General features: G+C 41.0%; 1 protein-coding gene across 11 annotated transcripts in view; it reads left to right on the top strand.

The window, feature by feature from the left end:
• Positions 1–25,567, top strand: part of NCKAP5 (NCK associated protein 5) — a 621,685-nt gene that overhangs the window by 416,519 nt on the left and 179,599 nt on the right. For 8 of the 11 annotated variants that reach the window (XM_082197111.1, XM_082197112.1, XM_082197110.1 and 5 more), the window contains 2 exons: positions 5,025–5,115; positions 18,778–18,927. In XM_082197111.1, the coding sequence (XP_082053237.1) occupies positions 5,025–5,115; positions 18,778–18,927 (241 nt within the window). Of the gene's footprint in view, positions 1–1,544; positions 1,712–2,504; positions 2,544–5,024; positions 5,116–18,777; positions 18,928–25,567 lie in introns of those variants that run through there. The other 3 variants (XM_082197116.1, XM_082197117.1, XM_082197109.1) reach the window with 3 other exon arrangements.

The following is a 25,567-nucleotide window of genomic DNA, read 5'->3' as shown; positions in this document are numbered from 1 at the left end:
TATAATAACCTAACACAATTACTACCTGCTCTTTATTGCAAATGCAATTTCAAATTAAAACAAATCTGGATGCATTATGCAATCACTAAAATCAAGACACATAGTTAAAACCAGCCAGTTAAAATAGAGATAAGCACTGGTGTTTATTATTTGTACGTGGATATCTGCATTGAAGGGGGTTAGACTGTATCACCTTTGGGACCCTTTCCAACTCTACTGTTCTGTGATTCTATGACCTATGTTTCTGCTATCACTTGAATCAGGGATGAGAAACCTGTGGCCTTCTAGATATTGCTGGACTACATTTGCCATCATCCCTGATGACTAGCTAATTGGGAGTCCAACAATAGAAGGGGGTCCCAGTTTCTCAACCCTTGAATTCTATTAATGGAAATGTTATATTGCAATAGAAGGCAGTAAAGGAAACTTCATGTCTACATAAAATGATGTATAGATGTTGGTGGCTCCAACATTGAAATTTGTGGGGCCAACAATGGGTTTGCAGCCAGGCTGCACTTGCATGAAGGTATGATTTATGTGAATGCTATGCATACATACATAATGACACCAGCACTTTTTGGAGCTAATTCCATACCTCCGTTTGTCGGAACAGCTTCCGTTTGGATTTTCAAATAAATAGTGTCTCGCCAGTAGTACTGGTGCGAAGCTATTTTGCAATCTAGGCAAGCCTAACTACTTGAACCCCCCCCCCAAAAAAAATGGGTAACTTCAATTTTCAAAAGCAAATGTCTGGCAGAAAAAATGAAAAACACAAAACTTGCAACTGCTAAATTTAATGTAAATTGCAAGAATAAGTAACACAACCCTCATTGTACTTCAAAAATAATAGATTTCTTCATAAAATAAAAGCAAAATATTATCAGAACTTTATAACAAAAACTAATCTGTATAAAGCTGTGCCCTTCGAAGGTCGTTACAGTGCCCCTCGGTCTGTACCCTTGGTGGCTGCTTGCTTGGCTTCATGATAGCATTAGCCATGTCAGTGTGACAGAAAGCTCAGCTAGGCCAGAGTTTGTTGGTGCAGTGCAGTGGAATTCCACCAGGGGGCGGGGCTGGGGCTTCTCTCCGATTGGCTGTGGGTAAAGGTAAAGGTAAAGGTACCCCTGCCCGAACGGGCCAGTCTTGACAGACTGTGGGGTTTGTGCGCCCATCTCACATTTATTGGCCGGGGGCCAGCGCTGTCCGGGGACACTTCCGGGTCACGTGGCCAGCGTGACATCGCTGCTCTGGCGAGCCAGAGCCGCACACGGAACGCCGTTTACCTTCCCGCTGGTAAGCGGCACCTATTTATCTACTTGCACCCGGGGGTGCTTTCGAACTGCTAGGTGGGCAGGCGCTGGGACCGAGCAGCGGGAGCGCACCCCGCCGCGGGGATTCGAACCGCCGACCTTTCGATCGGCAAGCCCTAGGCGCTGAGGCTTTAGCCCACAGCGCCACCCGCGTCCCTAGCTGCGTTTGGCTAGCTGTGGGTACAGCTAGCCAAAGGCAGGTGGAGACAGCACTTTTGGAGGGAAAAAGGAAAGGCATCTGGAGGGTTTAGTTCTGGTCAGGAGCATAGCTCCTGAGCTATGTGTGTAAAATCCACTCGAGGAAAACATGTAGAGATTGAAAGACAGTGATGGGTGTTTTTTAAGAGTATTCAGACAAGAGAAAAGTAGGAAGCTGAACTGGAGACAGGAAAAGTGGAAGTGTGAGGAAACACTCTTGCTTGGGCCTCATTTCAGTCAGAAGGGGAGTGAGTTTCTGAAAACAGCAGAATCCCCAAACAGTTAGGAGGGGTGTGGTGATCCCCTGGATCTTGTTATATTATTAGAGGAGCCTCAGGATTGTGATTTATAAAAGGCTTGGAAACTAACAGAAAGCACCACCTTGTTTAAGAACCAAAGTATTATGCTGTGACACAAATAAGTTTAAGGAACTGAAGTGAAAAGAAGCTGTGCAGTTATCATCTTGTTTCAAAGCCTATAATGTCCACTGAATTTAATATAAATAAGTTTACTGAAATAATTTTATCTCCAGACACATCCTTAGTTTTACCAAAATAAACCCTTTCACTGTTTAACTCCCGTAAGTTTCCAAGAGTCAAAGTTTTCTTCATAAAAAACCCCCACAGTAGTTAAGAGGGGCTTTGCCTCAGTCAGCTACAAGCTTGATAAGGTTAAGGTGCTACCATGCTTGAACTGACTCTTGTTTTAATGTGCCTTTTAAGCCTCTACAATAGTATTACTGTGCTATTGGAAAATCAGCATATAATTACGTTTTAATACAAGTTTGTGAGGCCACATGCAGAAGTATGCTCCATGGTATTTTATTTTATTTTATGGGGGGGTATATTAGGGAAGAAAAAGATTTGGAATGAGAAAGGGCTCTGAATAAGGTCAAGATATAAAACACAAATGATTCCAATCTGCTGCTGAGAAACTGTTCTCCTGTCTGAACTGAAGATGATACTTGGTTTATTTTTGTTCACATTTGGTCAACAGATGGTGTAACTGTACTAGCTGCATTCGGGCGGATGAAAAGTATGCATATCGTAAATAATGATTATACTAAAAATAACAATTTCCACTGGACATCTGATTAGAATGAATTTCTTGCAATGGGAAGCTGGATAAATGTCAATTTAATGTAAAGCACTAAACAAATTGAAATGTTATCAAAAGTAACTATATTTAATTCTGACTGGTATGATAGATGAGGCCTAAATTCCCAAAGAATATTGCATGCTGGAAATAAACAGTGGAAGGCCATTACTTTAATGTGCTACTTGTGAGCAGCAGAACTCTTCTGTCTCTAGAATAGAAAGGGCTATTGGTCTTACCTGAAGTGTAGATAGGATAGGTTCTGAGGACACGAATGGACCTTGGTCTGACCCAGCAATGTGATTCCAAGGTTTTTGTCACTTGAAAAAAACTTTCAAATTCTATTTCAAAGGAGATTCTGACTAAACATTAGGAAAAACTTTCTGAAAGTAAGAAATGTTTGACAGTGGAAGATGGTGGACACTCCTTTAGTGGAGGTTTTTAAACAGATGTTGGCTGGCCATCTGCCAGGGCTTATTTGGCTGTGATTCCTGCACTGCAGGGAATTGGACCAGATGACCCTTGGGTTCCCTCTCAACTTTTTGATTCTGTTCTCTATATTGGCAGCCAGAGTACTGAACAGAACATTGGGTTTCAATCGGGAACCCTCAATTCAGAGCCTTGTTCAGCTTGCCAGTGCTTATTTGTGTTTATGGAGTCATAGTGAAAAAAACTTTGTTGTCCTAATGATAGATGGCACTAGCCCTGTATGATAGGGATACTCAGGAGTATTGAGCATTTAGGAGCATCGTTTTATGCTTTGCCACAAAAATGCCCCTGAAACTACCAGAATCTTTTATAAATAATAATTTTGCATTAGTGGGTGGGGTGGAGGCATTTACCTAACCTCCTGGTGGGTGAGTTGTTGCTCAGTGGGTGGAAGAGGGAACAGGTGAGGCAGTGGGGAGGGCGACATGTTGCATGTACACCAGCAGGATAGCCAGAGTGCAGCTGCATTTGCCTTGCCCCTGCCCCCCCCCCAGTAGATAATAGCGATTCTTCACTAGGAGGTCAAGTGAGCACCTCTGCCCCACTACACCCTTCATAGAACAGCTGCTATAATTATGGCTTTCTATTTTTTAATATGTTTCTCAACTTGAGCGAGGTGATTGGTCGTACAAAAGAACTACAGTGGTACCTTGGGTTAAGTACTTAATTCGTTCCGGAGATCCATTCTTAACCTGAAACTGTTCTTAACCTGAAGCACTACTTTAGCTAATAGGGCCTGCCGCCCTGCTGGAGCACGATTTCTGTTCTCATCCTGAAGCAAAGTTCTTAACCTGAGGTACTATTTCTGGGTTAGCGGAGTCTGTAACCTGAAGTGTATGTAACCTGAAGCTTATGTAACCCGAGGTACCACTGTACATCCCACGGCTCATAACTTCAGGTGGAATCCGTCTGGTGTCCTTGCACTCATGATTGAGCTTTTGAAGAAGGGAGGATGGTTACTTTTTGACACTATTCCCTTCCCTCTGAATAATAATAATAATAATAATAATAATAATAATAATAATAATAATAATAATAATTTATACCCCGCCCTCCCCAGCCAAGGCCGGGCTCAGAGTGGCTTACAAGCAATAATAAAAACAAGATGATTGATTACAACTTAAAAACAAAAATAAAATACAACATTAAAATAATGGAACATTAAAATGTAGCCTCATTGCAGGAGGAGAAGGAAAAGAAAAAAGAAAGGGAGGGAGGGAATCAAATTGGCACCAAGCCAAAGGCCAGGTGGTACAACTCTGTCTTACAGGCGTTGCGGAAAGAAATCAGATCCTGCAGGGCCCTGGTCTCGTGAGGCAGAGTGTTCCACCAGGCCGGAGCCAGAGTTGAAAAGGCCCTGGCTCTGGTTGAAGCCAATCTAACTTCCTTAGGGTCCGGTACCACTAGGGTGTTGTTATTTATGGACCTTGAGGCTCTCCGTGGGGCATACCAGGAGAGGCGGTCCCGTAGGTACGAGGGTCCTAGGCCGTGAAGGGCTTTAAAGGTCAAAAGCAGCACCTTAAATCTGACCCTGTACTCCACCGGGAGCCAGTGCAGCTTGAAAAGCACTGGGTGAATATCCTCCCATGGCAAAGACCCCGTGAGGAGCCTCGCTGCAGCATTCTGTACCCGCTGGTACAGTAGCCCCATGCTGCTTCCCACCAGGTTCTTGAGGATCTCCCAATGGTCTGGAGCTGCTTTCCATTAGTGGGCACCACTGTTGGATAGGGGGTGAAGCATATTGATGATAAAAATAAAGAAAAATGCTGTATTTGTTTCATATTTTGCATGATATGTGCCTGCATATGTACATTCACAGACATGAAACAATATGTTCTTCCTTTGACTGAAAAACAGTACTTTAAATGATCCCTCTACAATGAGATTATTTATTACAAATTCTATCCCTTCTCCCCCACCCCTTGTCCATAGAATGGAAGAAACGGTGAGAAATCTACTGCAACGTCAAGGATCACCAGAGGCAAACAGCGAAAAACCTGTTACTGTAATAAAAGCTTATCAGGTAATACTGATATCAGTAAGCTCAATTGTCCGCTTATGGTAACTGATATAATAATTGGATAATATAATCTGTGTGGGGTTGGAGGCAGATGATTTAGGCTATGATACAAAGTTTCATCTTCAGATGTTTGTCAAAAATATATTTGAGGCAGAAAGTACCCTTTATAAAGACCAGCCACAAAGTGTGAACTAAGTGAGAAAGAGGCAAGGTGTTGGCCATGGGAACCACAGAAGTGTATTAAAACACAGCCGAGGAAGTGGTGATTAAAAGTGACGCTTAGAACTGTTACCTCTCTGAAAGGCTGTTTCTCAGAGCTATCAGAAGTCATGATTTTTTGAGACTGCATGACAAGGAAAGGGAAAGGCAATTTCGACATGTGGAGAATAGAGAGAGAAAGAGGGAAGAGAAGGCAGACAGATGGGGAAAGTATGCATGGAGACAGAGGGGAATTAACGTGACGGCTGGGCAAAGACAGGAGGTAGCTGTGAAAAACTCTTCAGCGCTTTCACATGAACATGTATTTAAGTTTATTAATATCTCTGTGTGTGAAGTGCATGCATGCAGACGCTCATGGGGATGTGGGGCTTGCGGCATATGCATGCAATTTATACATGGGGCGGCTTCTGAAAATGATTCAGAAATTTCAGCTGGTGCAAAATTTGGTGGCCACATTGTTCACCAGAACAAGCAGTATCCTGATTTGGACGTTACCAGTGCATAGACAACAATGGCCAGGCTACCCTGGTCCAGAAACTGCCACAGCTATCTTGCCAGCTGAAGCTGACAGAAAGTATTCCTAAGTCACCTGGGCCTGTAGCAACAAACAGTAGCACTCCCAGACTACAGACTTTCTGTTTCAAAGGTAGTACACCACCATCCAAAGCAGGTTTGCATTTTATGGGTATGAGTAAGCATGTTGATTATGCATATGTGCATATGTGTAGAGAACACTAGTTCTAGTATGTATGTATGTATGTATGTATATGCAAATAGAAAGTGTGTAGTTTGCAAGTGTTTATATGAACCATGTGCACACAAGTGGATGTATAAATAGTCATATGTGCAGAAGTATGGATAAGAAAGTATGCAGAAAGCCTGGAATGCTCCCTTGTTGCCCTTCATCATAACACCAGTGGAGAAGCAATAGTGGTGGATATTTCAGCCGATAATCATAATCATCATTTATTTGCATGCCACCTTTCCACAGTAAACCATGTTCATGGTGGCATATGACATTTAATTTTTTTTACAAAAGCCCTTAAGCATCCTCAGCAGCATGTATTTCCTGATTCATAGCAAGATCATTTCTGTTACCTTCAGCAGTAACAGTTGATGCTATAAGGAGGTGGCGAAAGGTGGACCTCCCTCTCTGCTCACAGTGAAAGATATCTGCTATCTTCTGTAGCTCCTGGAAGGCTGTTTGCAGGATCCTAGGATTGTACTGTCATTTTAATTGTCAGTGCTGTCTTTTAGAAGTTGCATAATGTTTCTTATCAGTGCCATAATGAAGGACATTAGTAAAATTCACCTCTAAGTTAAATTATGATGACTAGTTTTCCAATTTGTTTTTGATCAAGTGTTATAGGAAGAAATGAGGAAACGCAGGGTGTTCGTTTTGAATATGGCTCTCAGCAAGAGCTGATGAAACTATTCTATATTACCTCACACCATGCTAAGTTAGTTTTACTGTGTGCAGCCTGTTCAAATTAGTATTTGAGTAGTCATAAAAGGTACTTCTTTGCAATAAACACTTTTGATCTATTGACCACCAGCTGCATATTTGTTTTTTACTTCTCAAACCTAATTATTGTTCTGGGATATATAAAACTGAGTTCTTATTACAATATCAATATCCCTGACTCTGGAATAAATATTGCTGCTAATGAACTTTAAATGTTGCACGGTAGTCATGTCAGTGGAATAGTAATCAGATGTGCACAGAAACATGCATGTGTTATCATTGTTTTGTTAGGCCTTGTCAAGAGTTCTTCTTTAAAAATAGGAAGTTTTGAGGACTTGCTTGTGGTAACTACATAAGTTTATAAACTACGCTTTTGCCCTATACATTAATTTTTGAGTCATGGGTGCAAATAATATAACGCTCAGTTACTCCTGGATTGACTTTGTATAGTACTGTAACTAAGAGCAAAGTTACCTGAATATGGAGAGATTAAATACAGCATGTTGTACATTTTCTATATATTGATTACATTTTGTGGAGCTCATCTAGCATTGTCCAAGCTTGGCACTTGGGTACGAGCTGGACTATAGGTGGTGTTCAACTAAGGGTTGCTCACATTAGACACATTAAATTTATGAGCATTACTAAGTTAGGTCCATTAGTTTCTATAGGTCTACTCTGAGTAAAACTTGGTTGAAATACCCCCCCTAGTAGGCTAATGTTCCTGAGTTGTGGTCAAGGATGGAGTGGAATGTGGATCCCTAATTACCAGGTGAGTCAGGATAAGATGATGTGTCTTCCAGAGCTGGGCCTGGTGCAGATGTCACTGACTGTAACGGGTTCCTGAAGGCAAGGCACCATTGCATCTGCTGCATGTAAAGACAAGTAATATACACATAGGCTCTTCACAACTACTGCTCAGTGGCAACATGCCAGTGGCACCTAGTCTTTTGCAGTCTATGTTACTTCTATCCTTAAGACTGGGCTAGTCCATGTGTCACTTTAAGTTAGAGTTAAGCATTTATAGATGAGCATGCAGCATGGTGCACGAGGCTTAAAATCACTCTCCCCTGCTTCTTTCGCTGCCACATTGCAAGGAGCCAAGCCATGGTTTCAAGGTGAATGTGCAGCATGCTGGTCCATGGGACTAAAATCAGGGTTGCTTCATTCTTCCCCCACTCCTTCCATGGCTTAACTTCATATCTGAAAATGGGCGTGGATTTGTTTCCACCAAAGGAACCAGAAGTGTTAAGCAAATAACAAACGTTAGTAACAGCTCATGGTTCTTAGGAGAAAAGCAACACAGGTGTCCAGGTTCAGATTCAGGTAATGGCTTAGGTTCTGGCAGTGCGGGGGAAGCAAGGTAGGAGCATAGTGGTTGTGATGTTAGCTTGCTGCACCAGTAAGTTGTGCATTCATTTTTAAACCATAGTTAAGCTTAACTAGGCCACTAAGTATAGAAGCTAAGCTTTGAAAACTGGAATTAAAGTTTTGCTTCTGAAAATGTTTGGCAGCACATCAGGTGCTTTTGCTGAAGTATTATTCTCAGGCAAAGCTAAAGCTATAGAGGGAGCAGCAAATGAGCATTAGTTTCCTCCCCCGCCCCTAGCACCTACTGCTTATGATTTCATAGCTATAGTTTTCAACTTCATTTCGAAGCTCTTTCTGGTGCAAACAATTCCTTGTTCCAGTGCATATCTCCCCTGTGATCTTGGACAAGCCATACAATTTCTGCCTCTTTGTAACTTATTTCCCTATCTTGAAAAGAAAGACAATATTATTTCACACCTCTCAGAATAGAAAAAAGGGTACCTTCATTGGTGTCTGTGCAAATATATTCATGGCAGGGTCTTTGATGTTCCATTATGAACTTGAAAAGTGGCTCTGCTCGCAGAGGTTTGATGCAGTATGCAAAATTTTCTGATTAAAAATGAGGCAGCTTCAAGTGAAAATTAAAGCTTAAAAAGGTAAATGAGCTTGCTTTCAGTTTTGAATTAAATAAATATTCACATTTAATATGCAAAACACATGGAAACAAAAGCTGTTCATTTGGCACCTCTCTGCTTCATATTTATAGTTGATTTTAAGCATCAGGACTGGTGTTGGATAGAAGATAAAATAATAGTTTTATCTTTTCACATAAATATGCAAGGAGAATGTATGTAACTAGGAAGTGAATGAGGCTGTAAGTAGTATTGTTAGGAAATTATTTATTTATTAAATAACAATAGTGTTCTTCTCCTGAGGATCATAGGGCAGTTTACATTATTAAAAAAACAACAAAAATGCACAACATAGTAACGAAAAGAACCAACCAGCGCCCTTCCCGACCCCAGTTTAAAAGGCCATAGATTCCTTAATCAGCCTGGGAGAACCTGCTTCTTTCTGCTTCTTGTGAACAGAAGCAGAAAAGGCAGCACCAAAATGTTGCACATCTTGCTCAGGTTTCCCACCCACTATTCTGACTTGTGGTGGTAAGAAATAGAAAGGAAGCAAACACAGTGTAATTACTAGGCCTGTTCTCAGGATGGTAGATGAAGAATAGAAGATTATTTTATGCTCAGGCTTTCAGAATCTCCCACAAACGGGCTGTCTTTCCAGAAGAGAGGAGTTTGGCTTAGGGAACAGAGCAGAGTCGGCCCTGAAAGTAGAAATGACGAGTTATGGCACTGGCATAAAATTGGAATCCAAACTTTGTGCTGAATGAAAGAAGTCAAAATTAGAGAACCAAACGTCTAGAAGAAAAAAAGCACAGTTGACCTACCAGGTTGCTTTGTCTGTAGTTTTCTTCCTTCTGAAGTCTTTTTACAGAAAAACAATGCTTTGACTCCATTGCAGAATGCATCCTCTTAGTGATCATTCACTGACATGCACCAGGCCTCATCACTGCTGCTATTGATGGCACACATGATGCTCTCATGCCTGAGCCTTCATTTAGGTGGCCACTGTGTTTTGTTTTGTTTCTGTTTTCATGTTGTCTTAATAGTTCTTTGCTAATTACATAAGCACAAAATACAATGATGGTACTTCCATTGATGTGAGTAATTATCTCCTGCAGAAAAAGGGACAGCACTAGGAAACAGACTGTTCCTGGGGCCATTGGTCATGTAAATGCTCATTATAGCTGCATTTGAAGGGGTGATCTAGAGAAGTGTTTTTCACTATCAGCATTAATAAGAGCTGTTCCCTGTTTAACAGATTTAATTAACATTAGTATTGAACTTTTCTAAATATTTCATTTTACTCTGTTGCTTCCTTTTAGTCAAAGTACCTCTTAGGACTGAACGTTTTTCAACAGAAATAAATGTTGCTGATGGATGGAAGAGGCAATAAAAGCATCGTCAGAAAATTTATTAATGTAGCTCTGCAGAGCTGTTCAGTAAGGATGATACCCTGCAATATTTAGAAGTGGTTTGAGTGAAGACTAATGTGAAGTAGATTTAGATTGATATGCCACTGGTTGTAGGTTCATATTAGAGACATAAAGAAAACACTTTGTTCTCTTATCCATCACAGGCGTTTAATCTAGGAGATTTTACTGCTCACTCTGTGTATACTTTGTAAGTCAAATGCAGAGATGAAAAAGAGGAGTTTTATGTGTTCTTGCCTGACAGCAGTAATGTTAAACTGTGAACAATTTAGACTGTTTCTCTCAAACCTTCTGATTTATCTAAATCCTTTTCTTTTGCTTCAAATTTTCAGCAGCTTGTGTTGAGCAAAAACAGTTAGCTATACAAGAAAACATTATTCTTGCATCTGTGATAGGTTGTCTAAAGCAAACACATATTGTGTTCTGCTCTGTTGCCATAAGAATGTGAAGGGAATAGTAATAATAATAGTGAAAGGAAGTCAGTGGTGTCCACATGCAGGTTTCAGAATAGGTAAGTAAAATCAGTACTTTTATACTGTGGACTTTTATACTGTGAATTCTGATTTTCTTTCCAAATTAGCTAGTGCTCATAACTAGTTTAGCATTTTAATAACAACATACTATTTAGCCCTGGATAATAGCATTAGCAGTCTGAAAGGTTTTCCTTTAATAAGGAGAAAAGGTTACAATTTTAAGTTCACTCAGAAAATAGAAACATGGAGGGTGCAGAAACCTCATCATCATATACTCTGCAAAGAACTGAACTGAAGACAGCCCTGAAATTCACCAGAGATTCCAATGCATAGCTTGGATTGGAGTGCATAAAATGTACTTCTGCACTTCAAGTGTCCCTGATTTGGAATAGGTAAGAAGGGAGATTAAAAGTCCACATGCTAAAAATTCAGGAGGCATATCAGAATATCTCAGGTTGAAAAATCTGTACAAGGCCATAACAAACTAATCTAAGCAATGCCTAAGGACAATAAGAGCTTTGGAACAAAACAGATGATTCTGAGAATAAAATAAGGCTTGAGAATTAGTAGCAAACTGCTAAAGCCTCCAGGTGTATCAGGGGAATAGCTATAGCTCCATGGGTAGAGCTGATTCACACCTCTCCATCTCTTGGCAGAGTTGGGAAAGAATGCTATCTGAAAATCTGAGAGTCACTGCCAGTCATTGTCTGCCAAGTTTGGGGAACATTTTTCAACCTGTGGGCCATATTCCCCCATGGGCAACCTTCAGACCCAGTGGTAGGCAGGGGTCCAAGGCAAAATGTGGATTGTGCAAGAACTGTGGCTCTTGGTTTTGTTTAGTATCTTACATTCCAGTCACAAAACAGAGGTTTCTATACATGTGGATCCACCCAGGCAAGTAAGAGATATTAGCACAGTTCAATGGACATTACAGCCAGGCAAAGCCACAGATCAGGACTAGTGAGAGGGGTAGCCTGGGGAGAGGGGTGTTGCCAGGGAAGATGTGGCCTAGGAGCCTTCCTTAGGTCAAGAGGGCTCCATTTGTTACCCAGGCCTGAGGTTACTCCCCTCTGATGTAGGCAGTGTTGAGCTAGATGGGCCAACGTTTCAGTGTAAGAGGAAGGAGAGTTTGGATTTGATATCCCGCTTTATCACTACCCTAAGGAGTCTCAAAGCAGCTAACAATCTCCTTTCCCTTCCTCCCCCACAACAAACACTCTGTGAGGTGAGTGAGGCTGAGAGACTTCAAAGAAGTGTGACTAGCCCAAGGTCACCCAGCAGCTGCATGTGGAGCAGGAGGAAATCAAACCCAGTTCACCAGATTACGAGCCCACTGCTCTTAACCACTACACCACACTGGCTAAGACAGTTCCCTACATTACCTATGTGGGCTTTGTCTTTACAGCAATATGAGAATTCCTCACAATGAAATAGCATGATTATTACAGACACACTGGCAACTCATCTCATGCATTCCTCATCTACCCACCAAATAAATCATGGGCAGGATCCTATGAGAGAGAAAGCTAACTATAGAGTAAGCCTTCATAGAAAATGAGGTCCCATGCTTTTCACGCAGGGGTACAATACCAGACAGTCTGCTGGCTTTGCTTGCTACTAAGAACTTTGTGTTGTGTTTTAGCTTTGAGGTTTCGTCTTCACTCCCCACTTTCCCACAGCATGATTTTTGAATATGCTCTTATTATTTCTTCTCCCTACACTCCATCTAACCTCATGAACTTTTTATGAGACAATAACAGAGATATATTCCTCAGAAGATCTTTTGAAAGGATTGGTGATTTGATTTTGATTTTATTACTTGTTTTCCACTTTTCCAACAACAAATGTTGAGCTCAAAGCAGCTCACAACAGCAGCAATAGCACTGTAAATCAACATAATATTTAAACAGAATAGCATGTAAATAAAAGAAATTCCTCAAACAATTATTATACAATTCAATGCAAGCTCATAGTGATTCAAAGTATCAGAAAAAAGCTGCTGAGCATCATATTCTCTCTTTAAAGGCGTGTCTTCATGCAGAGCAACAGCGTGATCCCAGTAAGATCTTTCATAGTTTTTAGTCTTTTTCACCCTAAGAGAAATAAATCACTTCTATGTTACTTTTGGAGAGTGGGTCAACAGCTTCCACAAAAGATACAGATTGTCTTTGGTGACTTGTCTCCAAGTGGAATTCTTAAGATAACTCATTTCCGCTGTCCCTTCTGAGGAGTGCACCCGCCTCAGCCTTTCTTTCTCATAACAGGGGAACAAGGCCGAGGCAAAGAGCCACAGAGCCGCATAGCTCATGCCAGAAAGCCCACCAAGCCTTTAAAGTATCTGAAGAGGAGAACAGATAAATCCAATCAGATTAACAGGCTCCAGGTGGAAACACGCTACAGCCTCCCAGCAAACTCTTTTCCCTTGATAACCCCAATGCCCACGTAGGCTGCTTATTAAAAATCAATACTTCACTCCAATGCTTTTGTTTTTCTTACATTTCTCTCCTATTTTCATTCCTTATTATTCCTTTGCCTTGTATTTTGTTCACATGTTCTTCATTTACCATTAAGTTCTTTTTCTCCCCATATCTGTCTTCACTTCCTTGGCTATATACTTTATTTACTTTTATATATCATTTTTGGACCTAAACTCCTCTTAATTTCCCTATTATCCACCCCACAGTCCCACCTTTGAAGATGCTACTGAATGCACCACTAGTTTTTCCTAGGGCACAGCTATTCCTTAATCATCTCAGATCAAGTTATGTCCTTTTGATCACCAATCCCTCAGACTCCCCCACCCCAGCAACTGCTGATGGGATTCAACCATTTTATGAAAAGGAGAAAGTTAGGAGTCAGGCGTATGCATGATCCATTGATGACAGTGCACCATCAACCCTAGCTCAAAAGTTCAGAAAGAGTGAAGATCTTAGAGAAAGAACACTGCTCAGTGGTAGAGCATATGCAAAAGGTCCCAAGATAAATCCCTGGCGTTTCAAGGTAGAGCTGCAAAGGACTCCAGCTTGAAACCTTGGAAAGTCACTGCCATTCAGTACAGGCAAGTCTAAGCTAGGTAGACCAATGGTCCAGTTTGGTATAAAACTATGGCACTTCAAGCTAAGCTGCATTGGAAGTGTGTGGATGCTGAGGAGCTAACAGGGTTAGGACTAGGACAAAGTAGCATGTAGGCCTTATAAAAAGATAGCGCACAGTGGAAGAGAATAAACATGCTTCTTGTCCTTTTTAGCTATTTAGATACCAGCTGGCAGTGGCCTTTAAAATAGCCTTGATTCAGTTGCGTCGTACCCCCACCCGAAAACCTTTTCAGTTTTTTATATAAACTGCTTGCTCCTCCACCGTGATAGAAAAGGGACGGTACAAATTGTAGCCATCTGGTACTGAATAATGAAGCGTTGTAAGTTAATAAAGAAGGGCAAGCTTTTAAAATGTGCAAATCTGTGCAGAGTTGAAAATAGACATACAGAAAATGCATTGCACAGTTGTCTGTCAGGAATAGGTTGCCCCTTACAGGTGCTCAAAAGACTCAGTGATGCGGTAACAAACTTCCATTCCTGATCTAGTTTCTTCCTAAGTCCCTTTCCTCATCTTTGTTCATGCTATCAGTAGAGGATATTTCACGAAAAAAACAACTTTAAACCTTTCTATTTCATTGTACTTTTTTATTAATTGCAGTTGGTATAATTAAGTGCTGCTGCTCAGTTTTAAGGGGGTGTAAGACAGTTTTAATGAGATTGTGTTAATGGTGATTATTGTATTTGTTATGAATTCCTGTTTGCTGCTTTGAAAGGGGCTATTATACTCTAAAAGATTGGCATGTAAATCTTGTAAATAAATAGTGACTGCAAATGAACACCAATGAGAACTTCTACAAAATTAGGTTGTTCATAGAACTAGATCCCTCATTGTAATGAAAGAGTGATACCCCCCTTTCAATGTGATTATCCTTTTCTTCAGAAAATGGGAATATCATAATGTTATAATTTAGTATTAAAGGACCAAATAATATTTGGCTTAGGTTGAGGAAGATCAGTGCTCTGGAGTTTATAACAGTCAAAAGAAATCCCTGAACTATTTCAATCTGGGCCTGAAATAGTGACATTTCAGAATTTAACAGTAACTTGGAGCTTTACACTAATTTACAATTTATGACTTGGCCTTGGCCTGTTTTGATAAATACTTTTGCTTTTGCTTTTTTGTTTTGTTTCTTTGGTCTGCATGGTAGATTATCCATATGACTTAAGAATGGCATTGGGGCAGAATTACAGTTCCAATTACTCTAAATGTAACAATCCTGTCAAATATGTTAAAGAGAAAATTTTCAAGATGGCCATGATTAAGTGGCATTGACTAGTATAGCATCTTAAATAGTGTGACATTAACTGTCTAAGAAACTGTCTTTGGTTAAGATGAAAGGCTGACACTAAGTGTCTCTTATTTGATTGACATTCAAATGCTAATAATCAGAATAATTCAGTGGTGACCAATCCTTTTTACTAAGTGTGCCATAAGTCAAATCAAAAACTACATTACACCATGTGTTATAGTCTTCAGTGCATTGAGATGGTTTTGTCTTTAATTGATGAGCCAGAAGTACATGTCACAGTGAAGGCCATGGGCTCTCCTATTAATTAGGATTTTGTCAGAGAGACCAGTTATATACAGGTGGACAATATGTTCTCCTACAAAATTTATCCCCGTGGAAACTTCATCCTGCTGCAGAGAAATCTAGTAGCAATGTCACACATATTATATGTCTTTTTAAAGCCATTAGTAGTTAACCAGTACTCTTAAAGCCTGGTACTATTCATGTTTTATTAGAAATGAGACTAGTACAACTGCAGATTTAATTTGAAAAATGAATATCCTGGTCAGGGCACAGACCTATATTGTGGTAATGATGGGACTGGCAAATTGCAATTAATCTACACATACGTGTATTGAACACAGTTGCACATCTTCTATTGATTTGTTGAGAAAAGTGATTGGCATTGAAAGCTCACAGCTCACCTGTGTCTCTTTCTTTATTTGTTATTTCATTCTGTTCTGTTTGTTTTCTATAAAATTGTTCAGCACCAACTTTTTCTAGTATTACTTTTGTGCCATATGCGCCCCCAATGTATTTCTTATTTAGTTGACATTCAGTGTGAATTTTCAACTCTGCTAACTTGGGCTATGTGCCAAAAAAAAAAGGCCTAGAAGTATTTATTTATTTATTATACTTTGTCTAAGGATTGCTTTCTATAAAACCATAAGTCATACATATCTGCCATGCACTTTGAAAATAAGTCTCTTTTATCCCAACTCTATGGCAAAATTCTGGGGTCATGGTATATGCCATCATTTGAAAAACATATGAATTCAGTGAAATGTCTTTGTGAGAACTTTTGCCCGACACTAGCATTTATTCATTTTGGCTTTCTATCTTGTACCTAAAAAGTGTGGCCAGTGTTTGAATGACACTTACTATGAACTGTTGTTTGATTATTATTTTTTAATGTATGCCTGAATGAATGTGCTTATTTTAATTGCTTTACAGTAAATGGATTGTCAGACAAGTTTTAATTATTAGCTCCAATTCAGAGTACCATGCAGCTATGTTTAGTCATGTTGTTTTCTTCCTTAACAGCTTTGTTTGTGTGCTGAATAACAATATCCTTTTAGAGATTTGGTAGTTTGAAAAGCATGGTAATACCATGTAATTACCAGTGTACGTGGCATTAGGTCATATAAGCAAAGAAGGCAAGCCCTTATCCAGGGAGATGACAGCTATGCTGCGTAAACACATGGGGCAGAATCTTGGGGTGGTAGACTGCACCACCTTGGTCTCGCAGGTGGAAAATAACATTTCTGTGTGCCCCTCAACAATCCATTCTGCAATCTTGTTCAGTGCATGTGTAGACGAGAACTTGCACAACAGAAAGGAACAGCAAAGGAAGCTAGTGGAAGGGGAGGGATGGGGAAAAGATGCAAGGGTAAGAAGAGCTGGACATGTAGTGTTCCAAACATTTTCATGATCAAAAGTGAGAGGCCTGGGAGTATTTTGGAATACTATGACCACACAAGGTGAAAGGAACACAAGGAAAGTGTTTATGTATAGATCAGCATTTGTGCATAATGCAGCTTCTAGCGTGGATTGCTTCTAGCGTGGATTGTTGTTTATTTATTATATTTATTATTACATTTATATCTCAGCTTTCTTCCAAGGAGATCAAGGTGGTTTACACAGCTCTCCCCCCTCTCCATTTTACCCTTGCAACAATTTTGTGAAGTAGGTTAGGTTGAGAGATAGCGACTGGCCCACAGTCACCCAGGTGAGCTTCCTGGCTGATTGGGGATTTGAACCTTGGTCTTCCAGATCCTAGCCCTGTGGTTCTCAAAGGGTGTGGCGCACCACACTGGTGTAGCAGGCAGAAATGGGAAGTGTGCTGGGAAGATTCAAGGGCAATCAAACTCATTGAGCTTGTATACATACTTAAGGCTCATATGTAACAGACTCGTTTATAATTAAATTTTGAGAATGATTCATATTCTTATGTAACTTCATTGTTTTATAGTTTCTGGATGTCCCACAACCATATTATAAAGTAGCTGTGTTCTGTGTTATAAATCAAACACTGCTAGTTGTTTATTTTTGTTTCCAATATATTTCTTACCAATAATAAATTTGGTATGGCACGAGCAATTTTTTTATTCTGAAAGTGTGGCCTAGAGGGAAAGAAAAGAGAACCACTGTCCTAGCCCAGCGCTCTAACCATGTGCAAAAGATATCTGGATATATATGATTCTGAGAATTTTGAACACTCCCCCCCCCCCCCAATATTTGACTCCAAAGCTGGTATGGCTTGAAGCATATACAAATATTTTGTGAATAGGAATTATTAATATCTCTGCTGGTACCTCTGGGAGGAAACACAGTATATAGGCTAAACATGGGAGGCATCTGTATGACAGGGTTTAACTAACAGAAATACCTATCATAATACAAAAGGAGTTAGAAACCTAAATACACTGGGCTGTATCCAGTTATGTTCCTTTGCTGACAGAAGGCTCTTTAATCCAGTTGAGGCTTCAAGGATCAGAAAGTGATTTAGCTGATTCTCCCTTTTCTCTGCAGCTCATTCCATGCTATTTGAAAGAGTCCACCAATCCTCAACTGATTTTTTCTTGTGGGGTGTATAGAGGACTGTAGAGGAGAAGAATCAGCGAAAATTGCCTGTCTATTTACCACAAGCAGAAGCCTCCATGTGATCAAAGAGACTGTAGCCAGTGGGTGGGCACAGTTGTTTACAGCACTCGCATCTGAAAAATATTTATTTATTTATTTAGAGCATTTGTACCCTGCTCTTCAGCCAAAAGTGTATTTTTGTAAGCAATCATATTTTAACTAGAAAACTGTATCACAGAATTATGAGAAGTATTAATTTTCAAAGGGTAACCATGTTTTGGTTTGCACGTTGGTTCAGAAAGTGTGAATTCAGTAGATTCACATTAAAATGTGAGCCAAGCAAATTTTCCACCTAACTCGAGCATGAGCAAGGTCTTCATTCAATTGTGGGGAGGTAAAGAACACATTGGCTACTTTGCAAAGCAAAAAAACACGATGCATTCATGGGCTAACTGCAGGATTAAAACATAACCTTTGACCTTAGGAATTATAAATGTGTAATGTTTTCTTTTCACATTGTGAGTTTCTTTATTCCTGCAATTGGCAGCTATGGATGTACAGTGGGGTGAGGGAGGAATTCACATCTTGATGATGATAGCTTCTATTTTGTGTTTCTGAATACTACATTGGAGAGAAGACGAGAGGACAAAGGGCCATTGTTTTTGGTTGTGGTGGTTGTAATAGAAAGCTCTGGAAAGGAAAGAAACAATGGACAATGAGTACTGTCATTTTAAATGATAATTCAGGAAAACGCAATGTCTCATTGCAGGGTATACACTGTGTATATATTTAAATATATGCAGGATGTTATTCCATGTATATTAGCTGTCACACTTCCACAAAGCTTCGAAAGATGCCTACAATGTGTGTATGTGTGATATTATAATTACATTGCTTTTTCTATGTATTGTTTTTACCATTTTACTGATGAAAAAATACATTGATCTTTTAGGAAACCTTTACTCACGAGAGCAAGAGTCTTAAAACAGCGGTGGAAGACATTTGCATGTCAGTAGATAAAGATTCAAAAGATGAAAACAGCAGCGCTGAAGAGGAAAAGGAAAAGACAAAATTATTGCTGGAACGGCTGAAGGCTCTGGAGGTAGGATAAAAAGGAAGTTTTTGCATAAGGGGGTCTTCACTTTTATTGGTACTGAATCGTAGAAGCAGTATAAATCTTAACTTTCTCAGTTCACCTAAGCACTTGGTACAAAGTATTTTTTGATCATGATTCATTAAACCAGGATGAGTGAAATGCTGTGCATTGGAACCACTGAAATGATCTCTCTCTAATGTCAAGGATCATATATCCTTAAAAAGAAACTTCATAAATAAATTTAACTTGTTTCAAGCTTGAGACTAGCTCAGACCCACAGAGACTACAATACAGAAGTCTAAGTCTACGATTTAGTTTCAAGTGTTCATTTTAGGGCAAAGATCACAAAGGGGCTCCATTGTATCCTCCCTACCTTCCCGTCTTCTTAGAGCAAGGAGTGAGGGCCCCAGCAAACTCCTGATGCACCCAGGTCTAGGAATTATACTCCTTAACTGCTACCAATGCTGCTGCAACTGACTGGAGTAGTAAAAGCATCTATCAACCAGAGGGCTTAAGTTTCTCCGCTGGAATGCGGAGTTAACCATGGCTATTGACTGTCTAGCTCCAAAGCGCCCTCTCTGGTTGCATGGAGCCCGGACAGCCCCGTGGTTTTCCCCGGACCTGAGGGTGATGAAACAATCGTTGAGACGGCTAGAGCGCCGGTGGCGGAAAACTTTCTGAATCAGACCAGACACGGGCTAGAGCTCAACGTCGAGCCTACCAAGTGGCAGTGGTCATGGCGAAGAGAACCTTCTTCACCGCCTCTATAGCATCTGCAGAAAACAGCAGCAGGAGACTCTTTTAGGTGGTTCGCAATCTATTGGAACCACCTTTGTCACCGGGGCCTGGTAGGGACCCCAAGATCTCCTGCAATGCTTTTGCAAAGTTTTTTGCAGATAAAGTCGCTCAGATTCAGAAGGAGGTAGACTCCACCGTGGGAGCAGGGCTGGGGTGGGAGAGTTCTAGAGTTCTGTCTAGTCCTGTTACATGGGATCAATTCCAATCTGTTACCTCCAAGGATGTGGACAGGCTACTTGGACGAGTGAAACTGACCACCCGTCTCCTTGATCCTTGCCCATCCTGGCTAATAAAAGCGAGCCGGGAAGGGCTGGGTGATGGATTCTGCAGGGTGGGTGAATGCTTCCCTCTGTGAGGGAGCCTTCCCAGACCCGCTGAAAGAGGCGGTCATTAAACCGCTTCTTAAAAAAACATCTTTAGACCTGGCCAATATGCCAACTATCGCCCAGTCTCAAATTTACCGTTCTTGGGCAAGGTGACTGAGTGGGTGGTTGCTGAACAACTCCAAGTACACCTGGAGGATGCGGACCATTTGGATCCCTTCCAGTCGGGATTCAGGCCTCACCATGGGACTGAAACTGCCTTGGTTGCGCTGGTCGATGATCTCCGGCGGGCTAGGGACAAAGGTGAGAGCTGTTTCCTAGTTCTGCTGGATCTCTCAGCGGCCTTTGACACCATTGACCATAACATCCTTCTGCACCATCTAGAGGGGCTGGGAGCTGGGGGCACTGTTATACAGTGGTTCTGCTCCTTTCTCCTGGGCCGTGTCCAGAAAGTGGTGTTGGGGGATGAGTGTTCAGACCCCTGGGCTCTCACTTGTGGGGTGCCTCAGGGTTCCGTCCTCGCCCCCATGCTTTTTAATATCTATATGAAACCGCTGGGAGAGATCATCAGGGGGTTTGGGCTGTATGAAGATGACACCCAGCTCTATCTCTCTTTTAAATCAGAACCAGTGAATGTCCTGTGTGAGTGCCTGGAAGCAGTTGGAGGATGGATGGTGACTAACAGATTGAGGTTGAATCCTGACAAGACAGTACTGTTCTTGGGGGATAGGGGGTAGGTGGGTATGGGGGACTCCACAAGTCACAGTAGTGTTGCCAGTTGCACATCAACAGTGTGCTTGGGGTTTAATAGGTGGTATTAGTGCATTTGCTCCCAGAGCTGTGTGGTGTGGTTCTTGGGCAAAGTTCTTGAGTGGGTGGTTGCAGAACAAATCAGCATGCTCTTGGAGGAAACTGCTTTTCTAGATCCATTTCAATAAGGGCTTAGTTGGTGGTTCCCTAGAACAGATGGATGGGGATGTTAATAATAATAATAATGTTATTATTTATACTCCGCCCATCTGGTTGGCTGTTGATGGGGTTACCCTCCCTCTGAAGGAACAGGCATGCAGCTTGGGGGTAGCTTTGGATTCTTTGCTGTTGATTGAGGTTCAGGTGGGCTCAGTGGCACAGAGTGCCTTCCATCAGCTTCAGCTGGTGGCCTAGCTGTGCTCCTGTCTGGACAGGGATGTTGTCTATCCTCTGGCAACCTGTAGGTGAGATATTCTGAAGATGGTTCTGATACTGGTGCAGAATTTAGTGGCTGGGGTGCTCACCAGGGCAAGACAGTTTGAGCATGTTAACTGATCTGGGCCTGACTGCACTGGCTGCCACTTAGCTTCCAAGCTCAATTCAAAGTGATAGTTTTGACTTATAAAGCCTTAATCGGCTCAGGACCGTAGTACCTCAAGGACCGCCTCTCTCCATACCAACCTACCCGGACCCTGACATCATCATCTTTGAGGTCCTCCTCCACAAGAGGTCTGGAGGGAGGCTACATGAGAATGAGCCTTTTCTGCAGTGGCTCCCTGTTTGTGTAAAGCTCTCCCAAAGGAGATTCAACTGGCCTGAGATCTACGGATGAAGTGTGGTATACAAATTTAATAAATAATAATAATCATTTTGATGGAGAATGGGGACCAAGCCTATGAGATTCTGAGGTGCCCATTTACTTAACCCAAGGGTGACTTGTCAAGCAAAATACTAGTTCTGTTTCAACATATGTGTATGAGAATGATAGACTGGACAGACACACACAGCTCAGATTCTGTATCCAAATCTTTAACGCCCCATTTTAAAGAAACTCAATCATTTCTTGTCCATTTATCATGTCGCAAATAATTATATTACATAGCTTCATGTTCTTGTGTACATCACTTTGTAAAGTCAATACAACTATTTCTAAAAGAAATTATTGAGAGTATTTCAGTTGAACAAAATAAAGTAAACATTATAATTGCATATTGAAGAAAAGAAATAAAGTTGTATCAATATATATGCAAATAACTACTATTTCATGCATTTTTGTGTAGTATATAGGCATATAACTGTTGTTATTATTATCCAAATACATATATGGTTATTTATAACCTATATTTTTAATAACTATAAATATCATTATATGATATTACAAATATTATTATATTTGTCCTTACAAAGTCTATGTCTGTAAGCAATCCGTTCATAAGTTGCAAGTGTTATCATATCTTAACTTTGGTTCACAGAATATGTACAACTTCTGCTTACTAGTATGACTGCTCCCCCCGCCCTTTTAAAGGTCAATATTTACTTAGTGAGTTGATGTTCCATGCAGACCTTTCTTTCCAATATACTTTCCAATATATTTCCAAAAAGTTATGTTAGCCTAGTTTTTCACCTGTGTCCGTGTAGCTATTTCAGTTCTTCATTTCATTTCTGATGATAGAAAGTTGTTTAATGAAGTCATAGCTTTTTATCAATTATAGTCAATTGCCTTGAAGAGGGAGGAGGGAAGCCCACAGTAAACCTGGCTATTGGAAGGTCACAGAATAGGATTTCTTCATTGATTCCAGTTTTGTGCTACAGCTTGGTTAAAAAAAAAGTGCCAATACTTCCAGAATTAATCTACACAAGCAGTTTTAAGGAGTAATCTATGATGAAAAATGAACTACAGGACCAATGTTAATAGTACCCAAAGATAATTAAAATAAAATGTTGCTAATTGTATGTTGGTTTAATGTTATATATCCTTACCCTTGTGTATTTGAGCTTGGTAGATATAAATTTTTATGTCATGCACTGGAAGCTCTGAGGTTTATTAATCAAGAGACACACATTTTATTAGTTGTGCAATTAGTGGGTTTAATCCTTTGGTATTTGGAGAATAATTAATCTTTGTATTTAATTAGTGGGTTTGAAAAAAACAAAAATAGTTATTCATTAATTCTTCTAGTGTGGATGTTGGAGTTTTGGTATCATGTTTTCAAAATGTTTTCAGGCATGGGGAAGTAGGCAGCTAAGTCACTTGTACAACATATATGAGATGTAGTTTCTCATCTCACTTTCTATAATTATAATATAAGGGTGTGGGCACTCATAGTCATTATTTGATGCCATGATGAATATTATCTCCCAGCCTGATGACCCTCAGGGCCAGACTGTACCAGTCTTCCAAGGTGGAATGGAGAATTATGCCACATCCTCTAGACCAGTGTTTCCCAAACGTTTTTGGGCAACGGCACACCTGTTTACCGGGAAAAAATCTCGCGGCACACCACCATTAAAGCCCCGCCCCGTGACGTCAGCGCGCAGCGTCACGCCGGGAGGGACGCACAAAAGTGAACGTTTTTTCCCTTCCCCTTGCCGGGGTGGGAGGAGGCAGCAGAGCGAGGGACTGAGGGACGGCGGCAGCTGAGGCGGCGGCGGCTGTTGTGGTGGTGGCGGCGATAGCGGGCGGAGGAGGAGCCGTCGCCGGGAGTTGCTGCTGCTGCTGTTGCTGCTGCTGCCCGGACATGCCGGCCTCCTCCTCCTCCGCTGTCTCGCGCTCCTCCCTTTTGCGCGCGCTGCCCCGCCGCTCGGCACCACCACCGCGGAGCCGCCCCCGGCTCGACGCGGATCCTCGCCGCCGCCGCCTCTCGCCGCCCGACTCGCCCGCCTCCCTCCCACGGCACACCAGCCGGTGTCTCACGGCACACTAGTGTGCCGCGGAACACCGGTTGGGAAACACTGCTCTAGACAGCTTAAATAATTCTATGTGAACATTGGGAGCAAGACCTGTATTATCAAGAATGTAGTCGTGCACAATGGGCGAGAGCGATGGTTGTCTCTGTCTACTAAAATCCTACAGCTTTCCAGACACTTCACTTCTTGTGCTCTAAACATGGAAATCATAACATAATCCTGATAATTCTGAGAACCTCAGGCAGAGCACAACCCATCCTGACTGGAACTTTTATTTTTATATCCCAGTGAGCAGACTCCTTTAGGTCCCTGAACGGAACAAACTGGAATTGGCTAGTTTCTGTTTTTCCTGGTGAAAGTAGTAAATCTGAACTACCTTTCATTACTAGTTGACTGGATTAAGGGTTTTCCTCTGAGATACCCCTTTTTCTGATTTTCTCCCTCTTCTTTTTCTGTTCTTAGCTATATATTCAGTTAAGGTCTTTGTTATACTTCTCCGTTGGGTTGATTAACACATGCTGCTCAGGTGTGTTTGGGGTATATATGGCTCCCTTCTCCCAGAGGAATAATTAATTGAAGGTGGACATTTATGTGCCTAGGAAGAGGGAGAATCCCTTGAGTACACTGCTTTACAGCCATCAGGAAGAATATGAAGTGTACAAGTATGGCAGACTTCCCAGTTTCTCAACAATGGTTGTATTAATTTAACATCATCACCATACTCTTTTACATATAAACTGTGTTAAGGAGAGCTAGTCATCCTGGACTGCAGCAAGTTTCTCACTGTCACTAGGTGAGCATTGCCTTCCCGTAGAGGGTGGGTGGGTATCATCTTCAACATATATACTACTCCCTTGAGGTGAAAGGAGTGGAAGCTATTTGTGTTTTTTCTTTTAAAAAAATACTTTTATAAGTCTTCCCAAAGGTAGCCATTCTTTCTCCAAGAATTTTGTGATTCTATGCAGCACAGATAAAACTAAAGTATGACTTAAGTTCAGCATTTGCCCTTCTTAGCCATTCAGTCAGTCATCTTTTTCTATTCTTTATCTCCCTCTGCCAATTCTATTTCTGCTTTAGTGACTGATAAATTCTGTACATTTGCAATCAAAGGGAACAGATGATAATTAACAAATAGTTCCTACTCACTTATACTCTTGATGCCCGGAATTCTTGTCAAATTATGATTTTTTAGATATCACAGCTCCCTTGTGTCATGAACATGCTTTGCTTAGGAAATCCCATTTAATTTACTTCACTCGTTACAATAAAAACCTTATAGTTGATACAAAGTAAAAAAATATTCCCCTGTGTATATGGCCTTCTAAAGGAGATAAAACTTTTATGAAGTAGCTCTTTTGTGGTCTTTTCTCCTGATTGTTGTCTTTTAACAAAAGGTACTGAATTCAGTTTCTTATTTTGTATGGGGAAAAGAAAAAAATCTAAAAACCTCCACATATAAGGACATCATCACATGGTAGGCATTGGACATGATTCTTGTAGGGACACTGATGGCAAACTGGGATTTCCCAGAAAAAATTAAAGTAAAATGGAGTTTCTGGCTTTACACGTTTTTGTGTATACACATGGACCCCTGAGAACCAAACCCTCACTTATTATGTGAGTTACCTGTATTCTAATAAATAGAGAGGTTGATGGAGAAGAGACTCTAGAGGCATAGGTCATGCAGTAGGTGCCCTTTCAGTGTGATGGCAACTGCATGGTAATACTACAGGAATCTGCCTTACACCAGGTCAGCCAAGTGCTTCATCTGGCTCAGTACTATCTACGATGAATGATAGCAGCTCTTCACAGTTTCAAACAGGAGTCTTTTCCAGCACTACCCAAAGATTCTGGGGGCTGAACTGTAG

This window comes from Podarcis vaucheri (assembly GCF_965113315.1).
Source record: "Podarcis vaucheri genome assembly, chromosome: 1".
Classification (NCBI taxonomy): domain Eukaryota; kingdom Metazoa; phylum Chordata; class Lepidosauria; order Squamata; family Lacertidae; genus Podarcis; species Podarcis vaucheri.
Note: the sequence above shows the minus strand (reverse complement) of the source record. Positions and strands in the feature narration are given on the sequence as shown.